This window comes from Rutidosis leptorrhynchoides, chromosome 3, assembly GCF_046630445.1.
Source record: "Rutidosis leptorrhynchoides isolate AG116_Rl617_1_P2 chromosome 3, CSIRO_AGI_Rlap_v1, whole genome shotgun sequence".
Taxonomy (NCBI): domain Eukaryota; kingdom Viridiplantae; phylum Streptophyta; class Magnoliopsida; order Asterales; family Asteraceae; genus Rutidosis; species Rutidosis leptorrhynchoides.
In genome coordinates this window covers 39,736,925-39,758,579 of record NC_092335.1, presented here as the reverse complement: position 1 = coordinate 39,758,579, position 21,655 = coordinate 39,736,925, and the positions used below count along the sequence as shown (strand labels likewise).

General features: G+C 36.4%; 1 protein-coding gene across 1 annotated transcript; it reads left to right on the top strand.

Moving 5' to 3' along the window:
- Positions 1–20: 20 nt before the first annotated feature.
- On the top strand, positions 21–21,417 carry LOC139899887 (nifU-like protein 4, mitochondrial). The gene is made up of 7 exons (XM_071882712.1): positions 21–160; positions 532–597; positions 12,579–12,778; positions 12,934–13,112; positions 13,209–13,312; positions 13,425–13,536; positions 21,361–21,417. Exons 1-7 carry the CDS (start codon positions 21–23, stop codon positions 21,415–21,417), a joined length of 858 nt encoding a protein of 285 aa, XP_071738813.1.
- The last annotated feature ends 238 nt before the right edge of the window (positions 21,418–21,655 follow it).

Below are 21,655 nucleotides of genomic sequence, written 5' to 3'. Positions count from 1 at the left end.
TATTTGGGAATTAGACATATATGAGTGATATGAAGGTTGAGGTGTTGAACAGTTCGTATGTTACCAATATGAGAATGAGAGATCATGGGATGGGTAGGAACTGTAGAAGGAGCGTAAGAGATGGTAGGCTGAGTTGTAGTGGAAGGTGGTGTAGAAATAGGTATGGCTCGCGGAGGGGGGTTGGTGGGGAGGGTTCTATAGTTGGTTCAGAAAGGGAAGTAGCGGAGGGTGTGGGTGTGTATTCTAGAAAATAGTATGACGGAGGTTGAGTTGGGGTCATAGAGCCATAAGAGAAAGTAGTTTCATCAAAAGTGACATGTCGAGAAATTATTATATCATTGGTGGAAAAATTAAGGCAACGGTGGCCCCGATGATTAGATGGGTAACCAAGGAAGATACATAGTGTTGAGTGAGGGGTGAGTTTATTGGTTGTGTTGAGAGGAGGGTAACACAAACAACCAAAAACCCGAAGGGATGTGTAGTTAGGTTGGGAGTTATATAAATGAACATGAGGAATCTCATGATAAATAGAATAGGAGGGAAGGATGTCAAGGAGATGGGCAACCATATTAAGTGCCTCAACCCAAAACGAAAGAGGTAAGTGTGCTTGAAAGAGAAGGGTGTGAATGGTGTTGTTAATAGTGTAAATCATCCGTTCGGATTTTTTATTTTGTTGGGAGGTTTGTGGATAAAAGAAGCAAATGTGAATACCATTAGACAGAAAAGGCGAATTGAATGGAATGATTAGTTAATTCCCCCTATGATCACACTAGAAAACTTTAATTTCACAGTTAAACCGACTCTTAACAAAAGAGCAAAACTGAACAAATTTAGCAAAAGCGCTAGACTTATGTTATAATACTCAAAGATAGTAGGAAAAATGATCCAAAAAGACCATAATATTTAATACCACACATACATGAAACTAGAAATGTCCACAAATCCGAGTGAATTATATCAAAACATGAGGTAATAGTAGATTTGGAAAGATAAAATAATAGTCTCACATGTTTTCCAAGCTGACAAGCATGGCAAAACGTGGAAGACTATCGTTTATTACATATAATAAAATTGCTAGAAATAAGTCATCGTAAAACATCCATGACAGGGTGTCCGATCCGCTGATGACAGGTGGTAGGATATGTTAGGAGAGCTCGGGGAAGTGGCTTCGTGACCGGATACAGATCACCCGTGTTGTCACAACGGAGAAGGAGCCAACGAGTCCAGTAATCCTTCACGGAAAAACCAAATTCATCATAATCAATAGAAACTTTATTGTCACGCGTAAATTGACGAACAAAAATAAGATTCTTAATAATATTATTAGTGAAAAGAACGTTATGTAGGTGAAGGGGTCTGTGTAAAGTAGGCAAAGTACTTCACCAATAACGACCGATGGATCAATGCATTGATTAAAAATGCTACTCAGATTATTTGCAATGATGTAAGGTGCATGAAAGCACCTGTATCCATAGTCCAACTAGAAGTACCATAATCCTGCAAAGACAAAGTGTTAAAAGCATATGGTAAAGTAGTTTCATGTCCAAAATAAGTCACATGTGGATGTGGCCCAAAATGACCAGGTTGAGTGGCAAGATAAGCATGTGGAGACCCATTAATATTAGGACATGAAACTAGTCCCGAATTCTGCCCAAGACCCATTTGTGGACGACTACCAAGTAGCTGAGGTTTTTATGGCCTACTCAGTTGGTATCCCAAGATGGTGCGGCCTAGATTCAGTAAACAAAGATGAAGAATTGGGATGCAAAATTGTTGGGCATGGTCAAGCCTAGATTGAGCAATAATGCTTTGCTGGGCTTGAATAATTTTTAAATAGTTGAGCCTGAGTTTGACTATTCCGATTATTTCACTGCTCCGATTGTTTCCACTGGAGGACTTTTGAGATGCTTTCCATTGTGAATTATTGGTTCCAGTCATGTTGAAGGTGTTGAAGATATCTACACTTTTCACCAAATCGACATGCGCCACGAGAATAATTCCGAAAATTTGGTGTTGAAGGTGGCGTGTGAAGTAAGAAAAACTGGGGGATTTGATGAGTTTAATGGCATCTCACTTTTAGTTTCAATTTGACGTTTCATTCTAAGATCCTCCATGGTTATTATTGAACGAATCGTGTCGAAGTCAGGGATGGGATGGCGGTGAAGTATAATACTCGAAACATGTGAGAATTTGTCCGAGATACCATTAATAGCATAAGTCACAAGATATTCATCTTTTATCGTGAAGCCAAGATTGCTTAGAAGTGTGGATATCGAATCAATTTTACTAAAATATTCTTCAACACTAAGAGTCCCAAGTTCCAAAGCTCGCAACTCAGCGGTGAGTTCAGTTGTTCGGGTGTGTTTGTTGTCTTAAAAAATTTGTTGAAAAAGACCCCAAGCGTCATGGGAAGTCTTGGGTTGGGCTTTAAGAACACGCTCGATCAACAGTTCAAATTTTTTTAAATAAATTCAAGATTTTACTACAACATCTGCTTTCGACCACGTGGACGAGTCTAGTTCTTCGCTTGTCGAGGTACCAGTACTAAATATTAAAATAGTAGTAACGTCGTTAAACCCTCGACTTCCCTTAAGTCACTGTAATTTCACGTTTTACGATCCCATTCGTAATTTTCACGTTTTATGGTCACATTCACATTACATAATCCCTATAAATCAATGGTTTAAGCCTACGTAATCCTGAGATAGATTATCTATGTCCGTAAAACCACGGCTCTGATATCAACTTGTAACACCTTAAACCCTTAATTTTGTACAAACTCGGTGTGCGGTGCCCAAGTGCATGTGTGCGGCGCGCACTAATAAGCATTCTCTATTGACCACTTTTCAAAGCATAATGCACGAAGCCCAAGCATGTGTGTGGCGCGCAATACAAAGGGTTCTGACATGTCACCATTTCCAGGTATAGTGCACGGCGCCCAGAATACATGCACGACGCACACCATAGCTGAGACAGAACCTAGCAGCAAAACCCAAAAAGACTCCTCACAAATTAGCCTACATTTCAAATTTAGACCCAAATTCAACATTCGCACATCAACGTTTAAACAAAAGCATACAAGCAAATCCTACAAGTCATACCTCGAGCAATGACGACCCCAAAATACGTTTATAACAACTTCGAAACGGGTTCAACATATACAACCACACGACGACACTTAGCCCACTAGATGAATTCGATATTCATAAGGCATAATTCCCAAAAGATTACAATTTCCACCGAAATTCTAATGACATAACGACAATATCAGCCCGGAGGTGTATATCTCCATGGTATTAAGAATTAGATGGACTCGCTTACAATTAAAACTCCCAAGCTAGTCCTTTTCACTTGTTTGCCCTCCCGTGAAACCTTTGATCTGTTTGTACCTAAACTCACAACAAAAATCTAACAAGTAAGCTATATAGATTAATGAGCACATGGCTAATACAAAATATTAACTTGTAACAATGAACAAGCAATTATATAACAACTTACGCACGACCAACAACGTTAATACGTGGATTTTTAAGCAAACCTTTTACCCGTCCGAGTTCATGACAAACCTCTATGCTTACGGTCAAAGTTGACAACAAAAGACTTTGAAAGTCAAATGAGAAAATGGGAACACTTATAGTGGAATGAAGGAAGTAGTTAAACATAACAATTGCTTAATAGACTTAAAAAGTCTATAATTGATTGATCGTTGTGGTTGGAAAACTCATTCAATAACTTATAATATTTTAGAACCTTCAGGGGCGGAGGACAGTGTAGACTGGGCGGAGCATCCGCCCCAGTTGGATTTAACAAGAAAAATTATTGAAAAATAAAGTTTTTTAGTGTTTGCCCCAGCTATAAGTGAAAAATTTACTAAATTTTTGCATCCGCCCCATCTGTGATCTGGTTTAAGTTCCGCTAGTGAGTGCCTTATTAGTTTTTAATATATTATGTCATTATAAAAAGTTATAGATGACTATTGTGAATGAATAAGCATATTCCGGTTTGATTCGACTTACGGGGAGATAATCTTATTGAAGGTGATCGGTATGTGATTCAAGCATCCGTCTACGAAGATGAGGTTTTTGAGAGGAGAAGAGTGTAAGGATTATAGGACCCAAACAATAGAGTAATTCCAGAGAATTACCATTCCACAATCGACAAACGAAAGAACAATAATTAAAGAATTAAAGATGCGAGATTTAACGTGGTTATATGTAATCGAATGTTGATTACTTTAATACACGGACCAACTAAAGAGATTTTATTGATATAATTCGTAGATACAACTGAGGGTTACAATAGGATGCTTATATAGGCCAAAACACCTTGGAGAATAAGAAAAAACATAAATATGGAAACTTCTCTTCAGGCACTAGCCGCGTTGCACCATTTGAGGCCGTGCCGCGCCTCAAATGCAATTCTCCGAACAGTTGTTTTTCCAATCTGATGCTCTGTTTCATGTGCTAGGCTGCGTCGCACCTTCCAAGGCCACGGCGCGCCTCCTCCTTTGTTTTCATATTCTTCACATCCAACAATCTCCCACTTGAAGATAGTCAAAACCGTGACTCACATTGTCAACCCATCATATCATCAAACTAACCAAGATCGCCAAAGCACCCTTTACCGCCAAACTCCATTTGGGACACGCACACTCCTATCACATACACCGGATAAGCATACTTTCGATACAAGGTCTTCAACACTTCTTGTTAGATTCGAATCATCATCTCTCTATCTCCCTAGTCGGTCACCACCTTCTCATTAGTTCATGAGAAGACCGGTTGAAGCTATGCAAAACTTCAACTAGTCCATTGACACCACCTTAGTAAACATATCCGCGGGATTCTTCATACCAAGGACTTTCTCCAACATCAAAGTACCATCTTCAATACGTTCTCGAATAAAATGATACCTCAAATCAATGTGTTTCGTACGATTATGAAACACCGGATTCTTCGCGAGATTGATTGCACTTTGGTTGTCACAATATAAGACGCAATCGTCTTGTTTTTTTTACCCAACTCACACAAGAAGTTCTTCAACCAAACAAGCTCCTTAGAAGCTTCTGCAATAGCCATATACTCGGCCTCGGTGGTCAAAAAAGCAACACTCCTTTGTAGTCTTGACATCCAACTAACTGCCGTCTTACCAACCATGAACACATATCCCGTAGTACTCTTACTCGAATCACTAAATCCACCCAAATTTGCAACCGCATAACCTCTAAGTATAACATTGCCCTTAGTGAAAAACTGATTATAATAAAATTTCGCGTTCAAACTTTTACACAATATTTTACAACTTACAATACCGCTTATTTTACATATAGCATGAAGTATAGCACACAATAAACTTGATACAAGATGGTTGTGAAGATAATACTAGCTAGTACACAAGTCGTTCAGCAAAGGTAATAAAGACACGTAATTCATACGTCCAGAAACAAGTCATGCATTCTGGTTTTACTAGGATTACTTCCCATCCTTGGTCTTGTGGAACATAACCGTTATGGCCGTTGATAATACAGCGTGTTGTAACGTCGTCAAAGGGACGAGGGTTACGTAATGTCCAACAGTCCCGTAACAATCTAAAAACCTCATTTCTTACCCCAATTACCGACTCCGTCACTTGTGGGAACGTTTTGTTTAATAGTTGTAGCCCGATGTTCTTGTTCTCACTTTGGTGAGAAGCGAACATTACTAATCCGTAAGCATAACATGCTTCTTTATGTTGCATGTTAGCCGCTTTTTCTAAATCACGAAGTCCAATATTCGGATATATTGAGTCAAAATAATTTCTTAACCCATTGCGTAAAATAGCATTTGGGTTCCCCGCAATATATGCGTCAAAGTAAACACATTGTAACTTATGGATTTCCCAATGTGATATCCCCCATCTTTCGAACGAAAGCCTTTTATAAACCAAGGCATTCTTGGAACGTTCTTCGAATGTCTTACAAACTGATCTCGCCTTAAATAGTTGTGCCGAAGAATTCTGACCGACTCTAGACAAGATTTCATCAATCATGTCTCCGGGTAGGTCTCTTAAAATATTGGGTTGTCTATCCATTTTGTGTTTTTATACTGTAAAATAGACAAGAGTTAGATTCATAAAAAAAATACTTATTAATACAAGCAATTTTTACATATATCATAAAGCATAAGCACACTATATTACATATATTACACCACACGAATGCAACTATCTTATTCCGACTCGCTCGTTTCTACTTCTTCGGTTTTGGTTCATTTTGCCAAGTTTCTAGGGATATATGATGTTCCCCTAATACGAGCTGTCGTTTTCCACAACGATTTAGAAAAACCTGGTGGTTTAGAGGTTCCCGGGTCATTGTTACAACTTAAGGGCTTCGGGGGTTGACGATACATATAAAGTTCATCGGGGTTGGAATTAGATTTCTTTATTTTTATGCCCTTTCCCTTATTATTTTCTTTTGCCTTTTTAAATTCAGTTGGGGTAATTTCTATAACATCATCGGAATTCTCGTCGGAATCCGATTCATCGGAGAATTGGTAATCCTCCCAATATTTTGCTTCCTTGGCGGAAACACCATTGACCATAATTAACCTTGGTCGGTTGGTTGAGGATTCTCTTTTACTTAATCGTTTTATTATTTCCCCCACCGGTTCTATTTCTTCTTCCAGTTCCGATTCTTCTTCCGGTTCCGGTTCTTCTTCCGGTTCCGACTCTTCTTCCGGTTCCTCTTCGGGAACTTGTGAATCAGTCCACGAATCATTCCAATTTACATTTGACTCTTCATTATTATTAGGTGAGTCAATGGGACTTGTTCTAGAGGTAGACATCTATCACATAATATCAAACACGATAAGATATTAATATATCACATAATATTCATATGTTAATAATATATAGTTTCCAACAAAAATATTAAGCAATCATTTTTAAAGAAATTACGGTCGAAGTCCAGACTCACTAATGCATCCTAACAAACTCGATAAGACACACTAATGCAAATTTTCTGGTTCTCTAAGACCAACGCTCGGATACCAACTGAAATGTCCCGTTCTTATTGATTAAAAACGTTCCATATTAATTGATTTCGTTGCGAGGTTTTGACCTCTATATGAGACATTTTTCAAAGACTGCATTCATTTTTAAAACAAACCATAACCTTTATTTCATAGATAAAGGTTTTAAAAAGCTTTACGTAGATTATCAAATAATGATAATCTAAAATATCCTGTTTACACACAACCATTACATAATGGTTTACAATACAAATATGTTACAACAAAATAAGTTTCTTAAATGCAGTTTTACACAATATCATACAAGCATGGACTCCAAATCTCGTCCTTATTTAAGTATGCGACAGCGGAAGCTCTTAATAATCACCTGAGAATAAACATGCTTAAAACGTCAACAAAAATGTTGGTGAGTTATAGGTTTAACCTATATATATCAAATCATAATAATAGACTACAAGATTTCATATTTCAATACACATCCCATACATAGAGATAAAAATCATTCATATGGTGAACACCTGGTAACCGACATTAACAAGATGCATATATAAGAATATCCCCATCATTCCGGGACACCCTTCGGATATGATATAAATTTCGAAGTACTAAAGCATCCGGTACTTTGGATGGGGTTTGTTAGGCCCAATAGATCTATCTTTAGGATTCGCGTCAATTAGGGTGTCTGTTCCCTAATTCTTAGATTACCAGACTTAATAAAAAGGGGCATATTCGATTTCGATAAATTCAACCATAGAATGTAGTTTCACGTACTTGTGTCTATTTTGTAAATCATTTATAAAACCTGCATGTATTCTCATCCCAAAAATATTAGATTTTAAAAGTGGGACTATAACTCACTTTCACAGATTTTTACTTCGTCGGGAAGTAAGACTTGGCCACTGGTTGATTCACGAACCTATAACAATATATACATATATATCAAAGTATGTTCAAAATATATTTACAACACTTTTAATATATTTTGATGTTTTAAGTTTATTAAGTCAGCTGTCCTCGTTAGTAACCTACAACTAGTTGTCCACAGTTAGATGTACAGAAATAAATCGATAAATATTATCTTGAATCAATCCACGACCCAGTGTATACGTATCTCAGTATTGATCACAACTCAAACTATATATATTTTGGAATCAACCTCAACCCTGTATAGCTAACTCCAACATTCACATATAGAGTGTCTATGGTTGTTCCGAAATATATATAGATGTGTCGACATGATAGGTCGAAACATTGTATATGGTATCTCAAGATTACATAATATACAATACAAGTTGATTAAGTTATGGTTGGAATAGATTTGTTACCAATTTTCACGTAGCTAAAATGAGAAAAATTATCCAATCTTCTTTTACCCATAACTTCTTCATTTTAAATCCGTTTTGAGTGAATCAAATTGCTATGGTTTCATATTGAACTCTATTTTATGAATCTAAACAGAAAAAGTATAGGTTTATAGTCGGAAAAATAAGTTACAAGTCATTTTTGTAAAGGTAGTCATTTCAGTCGAAAGAACGACGTCTAGATGACCATTTTAGAAAACATACTTCCACTTTGAGTTTAACCATAATTTTTGGATATAGTTTAATGTTCATAATAAAAATCATTTTCTCAGAATAACAACTTTTAAATCAAAGTTTATCATAGTTTTTAATTAACTAACCCAAAACAGCCCGCGGTGTTACTACGACGGCGTAAATCCGGTTTTACGGTGTTTTTCGTGTTTCCAGGTTTTAAATCATTAAGTTAGCATATCATACAGATATAGAACATGTGTTTAGTTCATTTTAAAAGTCAAGTTAGAAGGATTAACTTTTGTTTGCGAACAAGTTTAGAATTAACTAAACTATGTTCTAGTGATTACAAGTTTAAACCTTCGAATAAGATAGCTTTATATGTATGAATCGAATGATGTTATGAACATCATTACTACCTTAAGTTCCTTGGACAAACCTACTGGAAAAGAGAAAAATGGATCTAGCTTCAATGGATCCTTGGATGGCTCGAAGTTCTTGAAGCAGAATCATGACACGAAAACAAGTTCAAGTAAGATCATCACTTGAAATAAGATTGTTATAGTTATAGAAATTGAACCAAAGTTTGAATATGATTATTACCTTGTATTAGAATGATAACGTACTGTAAGAAACAAAGATTTCTTGAGGTTGGATGATCACCTTACAAGATTGGAAGTGAGCTAGCAAACTTGAAAGTATTCTTGATTTTATGAAACTAGAACTTTTGGAATTTATGAAGAACACTTAGAACTTGAAGATAGAACTTGAGAGAGATCAATTAGATGAAGAAAATTGAAGAATGAAAGTGTTTGTAGGTGTTTTTGGTCGTTGGTGTATGGATTAGATATAAAGGATATGTAATTTTGTTTTCATGTAAATAAGTCATGAATGATTACTCATATTTTTGTAATTTTATGAGATATTTCATGCTAGTTGCCAAATGATGGTTCCCACATGTGTTAGGTGACTCACATGGGCTGCTAAGAGATGATCATTGGAGTGTATATACCAATAGTACATACATCTAAAAGCTGTGTATTGTACGAGTACGAATACGGGTGCATACGAGTAGAATTGTTGATGAAACTGAACGAGGATGTAATTGTAAGCATTTTTGTTAAGTAGAAGTATTTTGATAAGTGTATTGAAGTCTTTCAAAAGTGTATAAATACATATTAAAACACTACATGTATATACATTTTAACTGAGTCGTTAAGTCATCGTTAGTCGTTACATGTAAGTGTTGTTTTGAAACCTTTAGGTTAACGATCTTGTTAAATGTTGTTAACCCAATGTTTATAATATCAAATGAGATTTTAAATTATTATATTATCATGATATTATCATGTATGAATATCTCTTAATATGATATATATACATTAAATGTCTTTACAACGATAATCGTTACATATATGTCTCGTTTAAAAATCATTAAGTTAGTAGTCTTGTTTTTACATATGTAGTTCATTGTTAATATACTTAATGATATATTTACTTATCATAGTATCATGTTAACTATATATATATATATCCATGTATATGTCATCATATAGTTTTTACAAGTTTTAACGTTCGTGAATCACCGGTCAACTTGGGTGGTCAATTGTCTATATGAAACATATTTCAATTAATCAAGTCTTAACAAGTTTGATTGCTTAACATGTTGGAAACATTTAATCATGTAAATATCAATCTCAATTAATATATATAAACATGGAAAAGTTCGGGTCACTACAGAGGAGGTGAGGGGTTAGCACAAGGCTAAGTGAATGAAACTATCAAACGGTCTAGCATACAGTGTCAACTTATATCACCACAGCAGTAACAACATACAACAACAAGCAACTAGCAACTATGCTCCGAATAGAGGACCGACGGCTTGTACGGACATACGACCATTAGCTGATCAGGCTAGAGTCTATCGATAGTCCTTACTACTTAATCTCCAGTATAGTCATCCACACGCAGGTGATGCATCATTCAACACTATACTCAACAAATAGTAGTCAACTGGACCCAACCACAACTTGGTTGACCTCTCTGAGCTGAACCTAACAAATCAAGGTCCCAGCAACATCAACTAGTGCACATAAAACCAGTCAACAACTACTACTACAGGAAACTAATACTTACTACAAGCATGGCAACCCTAAAATGCGATCAACGGTACAACATTACTACTAAGCATGGCAACTAACGACAATACAAACATAGTAGCACAACTTGCTACTCTATACAACACCAGGAGATAATCTCACTCACCGATTACTAGCAACAGAAGGCACTCAGAGTTCTTATCTTAATGAGCCTCCTCTTTATCTTTTCCACCTGAGAATAAACATAACCCAGTCAGTAATCATGTCTTGATATCATCCCAGCAACAAGACAATAACATCAATATATAAACACTTGAACACTTAATCAATCTGACCTGTCAACCCCATGAGTGACACTCATCAGCACGTTTAAGAAACCTCTAACCGTTCGGTTGACAACTCACACGTACGTTTGGTCCTTAGCCAAACATTTAAACAAACAACAGCAGAACCGTACGGTTGACCATGCGAGTGACATGTGACTCGTACGAGTCACACTCAGTCATACGGTTCAGCAACACAAGGTAGTAGTTCAAATATCCATTCACTCGAGCGGTTCGCCAGGAGGTTGACCGCCTCAACCGTACGAGTGAAGGCTCACTCGTGCGAGTGACAAAGAATAACAATAGCAGTTGTAAGGACGGGTTTCAACCTCAAATCATCATATAATCATTAATTGATAAGTCCATATCATAATTTCCATCAATAATGACATATAAATGCATGCAACGCAAGACATACGCGCTAAAACCTCTTTTCTGACTCAAATACAATTTGATATAGCTTCTTAAAAGTTTATCATTGAAATGTGTTTTTCATTACGATTCCAACGATATTTGTAAGTTCTAACCCCAAAACCACTTCAAGAACATCATATAAACTATATAGAACATATATCTAACATCAATTAGCACTAACAAACACAATTCATCAAGATCTTCAAGATCTTCCCGAGTTTATTCCACCACATGAAATGGTCATACTTGTATGCCGTACTTCGGCAGCATCGACCATTATTTATTGTTTGTCATTTGTAGTGTTTAATCACAATCTTTGTATAATATTCGATTGAATGTTTGTCGTTTGTTCGGTGTTAATTATAGTAAATTGAAAAAAGAAAATGAGAATTTCATTCAACATAGCTAATAAAAACGATACAATTAATACTTGAAAACAGAAAATGAGAATGACATAAACAATACAACATAAAAACGATACTAATAATACCAAACTTAACTAAACTTAACAGTTTAGTTGACAGAAATTAAGAAAAGTTTCTTCATCTTAGAAAATTAAATAAAGAGAAATGCGATTGCAACGCTAAATCAGTGTTTCTTTTATACCGTTCCACTGCTCTTCGGTACAGAGATATGTAGCAGACAAATCCGGAACATAGTCATCTTCGTAATACAACACGTCCTTGTGTTCGAACGGAACCATTTCTTTCAAAATGTATAAAAGGTCCTCTAAGCCTACGTCGCGAACTACGGGTATAATCGTAAACTCTCATTTCATTACGGAAATTACTTCCTTAATACACTTCCAATGAGACAACCATCAGCGGAAGGGTCAACATTTTGTGTTTAGAAGTATATACTGGTGTTTAAGTGGATGAAAAATGTGTTGCAGATATGTTTTATGAGTATAATAATGCTCATTTCATTTCACAGATCCAAAAATCGTCCCATAAGATTTTCCCAGACGATTTATCGTCCGAAAAAAATGCGCGAAAATTTCCCATTTTTGGAGCCAAACTTTTTCCGAAAAAATAAAAAAATAATTACTTATTCATTTCCGGACGACATCCGGTCGTCCGGGAAAGTTGGTCATGGTTGCAGAAAAAAGTGGACTACAAAGCTGTTTTTTTGTCATGTAGTGCATTTTCCCTGACGACAGTCGTCCGGAAAAATGTAGTGTGTATTAATAACGTGGGTATGTAGATTTGAAAATCGGTGTATACTGACATTATATTGGACATGGCAGAGGAGGAGCATGTTTATACAAACGCAATCAACTCCTAATCTTCAATCGTTGATGTTCTATCCTGGTAAGCCTGTTATGGAAGTTGGGAGTGCGGACTTCCCAAATGCCCGTACGGCTATGAATTCACCACTTGCAAAGGCCCTCTTTGGAATTGATGGTGATGAGTTTATCTTTTGATATTTTTTTGCTTACCTTAATGGCTATACTTTTTTTACGTTGTTTAATTATTAAATGACCATAACTTCACTTGTTATTAATGATTAAATTTAACCAGTTGATGGAATGAATTAATGTGTTGTGCTATTGGTGTAGGAGTTACTCGTGTGTTCTTTGGTTCAAATTTTGTAACTGTGACAAAGTCAGACGATACTAGTAGCTGGGATTTCTTAAAACCTGAAATATTTGCAGCAATTATCGACTTTTATTCATCTGGGAAGTCACTTTTTCTGCATTCGAGTACTGCAGCTGCTTTGGATACTGCTATTCATCAAGTATTTCTAACTTAGTGGTTATATTGACTGAATTGTAACCTTTACAATTTTTAATCTTATATGAGGATGTTTATTTATGATTTTCATGTGTTTCAGGATGACTCGGAAACTGTTGCCATGATTAAACAACTGTTGGAAACACGTATTCGACCTGCTGTGCAGGATGACAGTGGGGATATAGAGTACATTGGATTTGATCCGTAGATTTTTTGATCACCTGATTATTATATTATAGATAGATAGATAGATGCATAGAAGATTGGGATCCATATACACACATCTAAAATTTGTCATATGTTTATTTATTGTCAGAGAATCTGGAATTGTGAAGTTAAAAATGCAAGGAGCCTGTAGTGGGTGCCCCAGCTCATCTGGCACTTTGAAATCAGGCATCGAAAATATGCTGATGCATTATGTTCCAGAGGTAACAACACTCTTTCAGCTCTGCTGGTTTTAGCTATTGATGCTTGACTCGTTTGACTTGTTATTACTTTTTTGACAAAAAGATTTGGTTATCTTATGCGAGTATGTGACCCTTAGACTATATATTCCTAACCCGGACTATGATGTGTAGTCAAATTGTGTACTATTTAGTGAAAAAATGAGTTTTTGAGTGTGACTGTATTTGACATTCATTAACCCAAAAGGTCAAATGTTTGTGTCAAATATTTTGTTGGGTGATGTGGTAAAATCTGATTTGAGATTGGGTGGGAAAAAAAATTAAATAATAAATATAAATTGTGAAAACATGTGGATTGGCTCGATCTACACTCACGCTCAAACAACAATCCATCAATTATCCAACTAACGCCATCATCCGTCAACTTTTGACGCGGGTTAACGGCGTGAACTTCCGGCAAAATGTGCCACATCGTTTGACTAACGCTGGGTTAGAACGAGTCTTAGAGATGAAATGTAACCTAAATTGGCCAACTCATAATTAAGTAGTAATGGTGTATCCTAGGGGATACACGCATAAAAGCACCATTTTCATACAGAAAAATGGATCAAAAAGAACAAAAGATAACAAAATTTAGCGGTATTCAGTATTTACCGCCCAGCGTAGAGCAGGCCGCCCAACGTCAAGCGTAAGCCCTGCAGGCAGCTTCTATGCATAAGCCCTTTAACTCAGCGCGTGAACGGCACGCATCCACGTCAGCACACGCCACCGACATTCCAGATACTTCACGTAACAGAACCATTCAGTGATTGACACGTGTATCCCGTGAATTTCGGACATTCTACGCCTATAAATAGACCCCCTGGGTCACCACATTTCACATCATTCCGATTTGAACTTCAGTCAGAGAGAAGTACACTTTCTCTCTCACACAGTTCTTTCTCACTCTAAAAGTACATTAGCTGCTTAGCAGCAATACGCTAGACGGACCATTACAGATTGGTCCACAGATTGATTGAGGCCACCCCACAGATCTTACATCTGTGTTCCGGGTTTGCAGAGATTATTTCTCGAGGGCAAACAACAATCAACAGTATACGCCACACGCTGAGCAGCTATTGTCTTGTACTGGTACCTTACAGCCACTATACGGAAAATCGTACCAACAAATGGCGCCACCCGTCTCGAGGACCACCAAAACCACCAAGAACACGAAGGCAACTGAAACAACCTCATCAAAAACAACACTTGAACCAGTTGATGAAAACATCATTGAGAACATACCAGTGGATCAGCTAACTCTTGAAGAAACTTCAATTGAAGAAGAGAACCAGCCGCACACTGGTAACACCGATGATCAAGTTCATGAAACTATACCATGATTGAAAAAGCCAATGATAGGGAGTTCTAGTGGAGGAATGTGGAAAGCCAGGCGAGGAACACACAATATTTCTTTTAAAATGACAGTTGATGTGAATGTTAAGCACAACTACAGAGGAAAGACAATCTCAAAATCACAATTGTTCAAGTTATTCAATCAATTAAACACTCTTGTCGATGAAATTGAAACTCAACACAGTGATGAATGTTTCGTGGAAGATGATTGGAATTTTAGGGATGAAGACGAGCAGTTCTTTATGACTGAGGAGATGACAGGAAAGTTATTGGATGGAATTTTGACCAAGACGGCACCATCACGATATTAGCAGAAATTACACAACCAACCATCGGTGCAACGGCTGTAGATAATTTGTTTGCTTTGATTACTGGAGATGAAACTATCAAACCACCAGTAATGGCAGAACCAACACAGTGTTTTATCCCTAGAATTGCAAATTATCCATTGCCAAGAAATTTGAGAATTCCATCCATCGGTGTTTATGATGGTACAACAGATCCAGAAGATTTTCTGACTATGTTTGAAGTTGTTATGAGGTTACAGCATTGGGAAGATGAAACTGCGTGCCATATGTTTCCAAGGGTACTGCAGAAAATGGCAAGGGAGTGGTTTGCTAGTTTACCACCAAGGAGTATTACCAGTTTCCTTGATTTGAGGGCAAAGTTTGTGATCCAATATCAAAGTTTGAGAAGCTGCGTGTTGTCACATCTTGATGCACATGAGATAACAATGCACCAGAATGAATCACTGAGTGATTTCATGAAGCGTTATACCATTGAATTTCAGAAGATACCAGACATACCAGAGTCTCAGCTTGTTTCAGGATTTATATTTTGTCTCGATCAGCGACGTTTTGCACGATTAATTCATGCTTTGCGTTATGATATTCCAAAAACATTGCACCAAGCGTTGGGTATTGCTCAGAAGCACTTAAGAGCAGGAGAGATGGGATATCCAAGAGTGGATAATTATCAAAGAAATTTCAGACCGCAAGGCGGAGAACGTAACAGGAATGATAAGTACCAGAGGCAACATGGGTATGATAATAATTACCAGAAACAGCAACACGGTTGGAGGGGAAATAATCATCCGAATGACAATTATCACCATCGAAAGCCATTGGATAGACATCCACTTATCATGACTTTAACAAAAACTACAAGAGAAATCTTGTTTACAGAACCCGTTAAGAAAACCTTTCACCCTCCACCACCAATGGAAGAACGTCAAGGACCACAAAGTGACAAGTGGTGTGATTTTCATGAAGCATATGGACACGACACTGACAATTGCAAATCGCTGATGAGAGAAATCATTGCAAAGATCAAAGCTGGGGAGCTAAACCATCTGTTACCAGGAAAACAATATCGGAGCAATGATCCAAACAAGCATTTTGCTTGGCAAGGAAAAGTTCGTCACGGTGGACGGAATAACTAGAACAGAAGAGAAGAGAGGAAAGATGAGAGGGATCCAACCCCTGAGAAACATATTAAGGTTATATGGAATACTGTGGATGAAAATGATGCAGACGGAGAGCGCAGGATGGAGCAATGGATGTTTGCACCAATCGTATTTCACACCATTCCAAATTGGCGTCTGTCAGAGGAGCATGTGGTTATCTCAGCTGTAATTGCAAACAGAAACATTCCCCGAATTTATACTGATACAGGTAGTGAAGCAGATATTTTATATTTGCATTGTATCAGTGATTATCCGTTCAGCGTGAAGAATAGGCTTCGCTACACGACCGTGAAAATTTCTAGCATTACGAGAGAATCAATGAAGGCAGTTGGTAGAGTGAAGCTAGATGTAACATTGGGAACACACCCTTTATGTAACGACCCGCACTTTTTCTATCGTTCTATACTTATAAGATTAATATTTACATAAATTAAACCTTACCAACATGATAAGCAATCCAAATTGTCGAGATTTATATTTCCGAAAAGAGTTTACACAACGTTTGACCGTCTAGTTTGACCGATGATATCACGAACTATATAACATATGATAATTATACGTTTGTGTATATATATGTATATATACATATTTAACATGATCTAAGAATGTTTTAATATCTCATTTTGTATTAATAACAATAAGTTATAAGTATATTTTAAAACTACTAACTTAAGTTTTCAAAACGATAACTATACGTAATGTTTTTCGACGTAAATACTTATAACCTATATTACTTATACATGCATCGTATAGATATGTATTTTATCACTTTTAAAGGGCTTACATACATAAAACAATATAAGTATATTTACAAAAGATAGCTATATTTGAATCCTCGTTCCGTTTCCTCAAAGATTTCTATACGTATACCTAGAGTATATGTACCCGTATCATACGCAGCTTCTAGATGTATTTACTATTGGTATATACCAATAAAAATCTGCTCCTTAGCAGCCTTAAATGATTAAGAAACATGTGGAACCAACCATTTGTCAAGTAGCATGAATTATTTAGCAAGAAAACAAAGTTAGGTATCTTTTTTTTTCCTTTATAACCTAAAAACGTTTTTATGCATGCACACCATTTCTTCACCCCATTTTCTCATACTTACACTCCCATTTCTCTCTCAAAATACTCTTAACTTCATACTTGATCATCTCCAAGCATTTTCCCCATCATTTAGCTTCAAAAACAACCCTTAATCATCATAAGAAAAACCATACAAGAACACTTCAAGAATCCTTTCAAGAACACAAGTTTACTTCCAATCTTTCATCCAATTCCATCACTCTTTTGGTTCTAGGTTCTTACTCCTCTTTTACAGCAATCTTGTCCAAGTAACTTGAGGTAGTAACTTTGTTCATAACCTTATTCGATTCATATATATATAGCTATCTTATTTTATGGTATAAAATTTTAACAACAAGAACATAGTTTGAATGTTTTCAAACTTGTTTGCAAACTAAATAGATCCTTCTAACTTAACTTTTAAAATACTTCAAGACCTGTAATATAACTTAAATATATGCTAATTTAACAAGGTATAACTTGGTTTTTCAAAGAACACCTTAAAACTGAATCTACGGTGTCGGAGTGTAACCGGGGGCTGTTTTGGGTTGGATAATTAAAAACTATTTTGAACTTTGAATTGGAGGCTTATTTTCTGGAAAATTGATATTTACTATGAATATGTTAACACATAAAAATTTCATGATTTAACTCAAAGTATAAGTATTTTTAGAAAAATAATCATTTAAGGTTGTTTACATGATGGAAAATGATCAACTCCATAAGTTTCACTAAAGTTTGACCTATGACCTGTGATTTCGAATACAAACTAAGGTATTTACAGTTTATAGTCTTAAAGAGGGACTCGATCCAAGGAAGTGGCAAGTTGAATCAACGAAAACGGAGTTGTAACGAAGAAACTATGACCAAAACGAGATCGGATATCTAAGACTAGTTTAGCTACGAAAATAATTGGAGAAAATTAAATAAATCACATCTTTTTAAAATAACATGATATTTTATATATATGTACTCATAATTTAATTTTATATGGTTCAGGATCACCCGTAAACAATACGAGAAGATTAATCATAAGATCCCATGATTGTACGCAACACGTCATTTGACAACACCGGTACTTTATGTACGCAACACGTCATTTGACAACACCGGTACCGTGGGTCAAGATTAATCTCGACCAATACATATACGATGGGGGTTTTTATTTATTTCATTGGGGGTTTATTAAACACCTAAAAATGAACCATTAAAATTGAATTACTAACATCGGACTGCTAACTACGGACTAAGAAATTATTAAAACTATTAAAAGTATAAAAAGTATATATATGTGACGATTGTTTAAAATAGAAATATATTGATAAACTATATATGGATAGGTTCGTGATATCAATCGGAGACCAAGTCGAAATTACATATCTTCAAGACAAAAGTGAGTATATAGTCCCACTTTTAAACTCTAAGTATTTCGGGATGAGAATACATGTATTTTATGTTTTACGTTATGGACACAAGTAACTGAAAAATATATTCTACGTTGAGTTGTACCACTGGCATACTTCCCTGTAGCTTGGTAACTGTTATTTACAGCGGTATTGTAAACGCGAATCCTGTTGATAGATCTATCGGGCCTGACAACCCCAACCGGACTGGACGACCAATATTCAACGGTTGCACAGTACTTCGTTTCGTGACTACACTTGGTACGGTGTAGTAAGATTTCATAATAAAGGGAATATGCGACGTGATTAAATGTTAAGTATGGTTACCAAGTGCTCAACCACTTAGAATATTTTTATTAAAATGTTTATATATGAAATCTTGTGGTCTATATTTATATCGCTGCCGGCATTAAACCTATATCTCACCAACTTTATGTTGACGTTTTAAACATGTCTATTCTCAGGTGATAATTAGAAGCTTCCGCTGCATCATGTTGAATCTAAGCAGGATCTTGCGTACGCATATTTGTGTCAAAAATAAGACTGCATATCCAAGAACTTGTGTTGTAAAATATGCTAGAAATCGGGTTGTTATTATCATTTGTAAAGTTTGTAAGTCGAAGATTATCGCTAAACGATAATCATCTTTATTTTGTCCAAAGCTTGTATCAAAAATAAGGATCATGGTTTGTAATGTATAATATATGCAGTTTTTCTTTAAAAAAAAATGTCGCATATAGAGGTCAATACCTCGCAATGAAATCATACGTTATCTAACACGTTCTTATGGTTAAGGACGGGTTATGACATGTGGTATCAGAGCGGTGGTCTTAGCGAACCAGGTTTGCATTAGTGTGTCTAACTGATAAGTCGTTAGGATACATTAGTAAGTCTGGACTTTGACCGGGTTTGATTTAAAAACCATTGCTTATCATTGTTGGTTAAAATTTATATGTAAATATTATGTAGTACTAATGGGTTAGTTGTTGTGTGATAGATGTCGGGCTCAAAACTTATCATCACGTTCAGCGACTCCGAACCAGAATCTTCAGATGGTGTTCCAGTCATTAACCTATCCGATGACGAAAATAATATCTTTGGGGAAGACTCACAAATTCCGGATGAACCGACTATAGAGAACCCGGAAAGTGAACCCGAGGAGGAAAGTGAACCCGAGGAGGAAAGTGAACCCGAGGAGGAAAGTGAACCCGAGGAAGAAATGCAGGAAATTACAAAAGACGAGTTCAAACTAGGAAAGAAACGAAAGGCTAATGAATTAGAAAATTCAAATCCCGAGTTTAGTAAGGATGATGTGGCACCAACTCCACTAGACACTACCACCCCTATTCCCGCTATTCCTATTCGTTCTATCCCGGCATCCAGTTCTTTAGTCCCACAGCCAAAATATAGGCAGACAGCCAGGATAAGCGTTAAGCGATTCTTTGAACCTAAACGTCCTAGAAAATAGACCAAACGATGCGCTGCCGTATTAAACCATGAGATCATATAATGTTTTGTATAATATTATTAGTATGGTTTGTTTAATGTTCGATGTAAGATAAGCATATGTAAAATAGTGAAGTGTGAAATGCAATAATTTTCCATGGTTAAGTATTATTTAGATGGTAGTAATTGATTCTGTACTAAGCTATTAAGTATGGACATTAACGGGTAGGTACTACCCTAGATATAATTATAAAACGCTAATAAGAAGAAAAGGCTTTTATAATAATACCTGGTTCATATTATTAATAAGCTATAATGTACTGTAAATATACACTACATCTATAATATTCCATGTGAATAATTATTTTCTTTTCATTCTTATAGAAGAATATGGCGCGATTGAACCGAATGACGGAACAAGAAATCCAGGAACTCATCAATCAGCGAGTGAACGACAGAATGTTATGGGTCGAGGCTGCAAGAGGTGCTGCAGTTAACCCAAATCCTCGTGTGGGGTGCACTTACAAAACTTTTCAAGCTTGCAAGCCCTCATCATTCAGTGGAACAGAAGGACCGATCGGTTTAACCCGGTGGATAGAAAAGATGGAGACTGTGTTTAAAATCAGTGGTTGTGTTGAAAAGGACATGACCAAGTATGCATCGTGCACTTTACAAGATAGTGCACTCACGTGGTGGAAAAATTATGTGAAGGCTGTAGGAGGAGATGTAGCTTATGATACTCCGTGGGAAGAATTCAAAACAATGTTAATCAACGAATATTGTCCAAGGAACGAGGTTAGGAAGTTGGAAGATGAGTTACGAAGTCTGAAGGTTATTGGTACTGAAATCACCAACTACAATCAGCGATTCATGGAATTAGTTTTGCTATGTCCTGAATTGGTTCCAACCGAAGAACGGAAGATTGAAATGTACAAAGATGGTTTGCCCAAAAAGGTCAAGGCAAATGTTACAGCATCGAAACCTAAGACAATTCATGAAGCTATAACCATGGCAAATGAGCTAATGGATCAGGTCATCATGGATAAGAAAGTATCCAATACTGATGTGAAGGTATCAGGTAACAAAAGAAAGTGGAATGGAAATTATGATCGAGGTAACCAACAATAATCTTTTAAGAAACAAGAAAACACGCAAGGTGCAGGTAGTGGTTTAAGCTTTGGTTATAAAGGACAAAATCCTTTATGCAACCGATGCCACAAACATCACTCTGGTTACTGTAATGTGGTATGCAACAAATGTAATCGAAAGGGTCATCTTGCTGAAGATTGTAGGGCTCTCGTTACAAATACAAATGGTACCAAGACTCCTGCCACCAATGCAAATAGAACTGCTTTGGCTACCATTA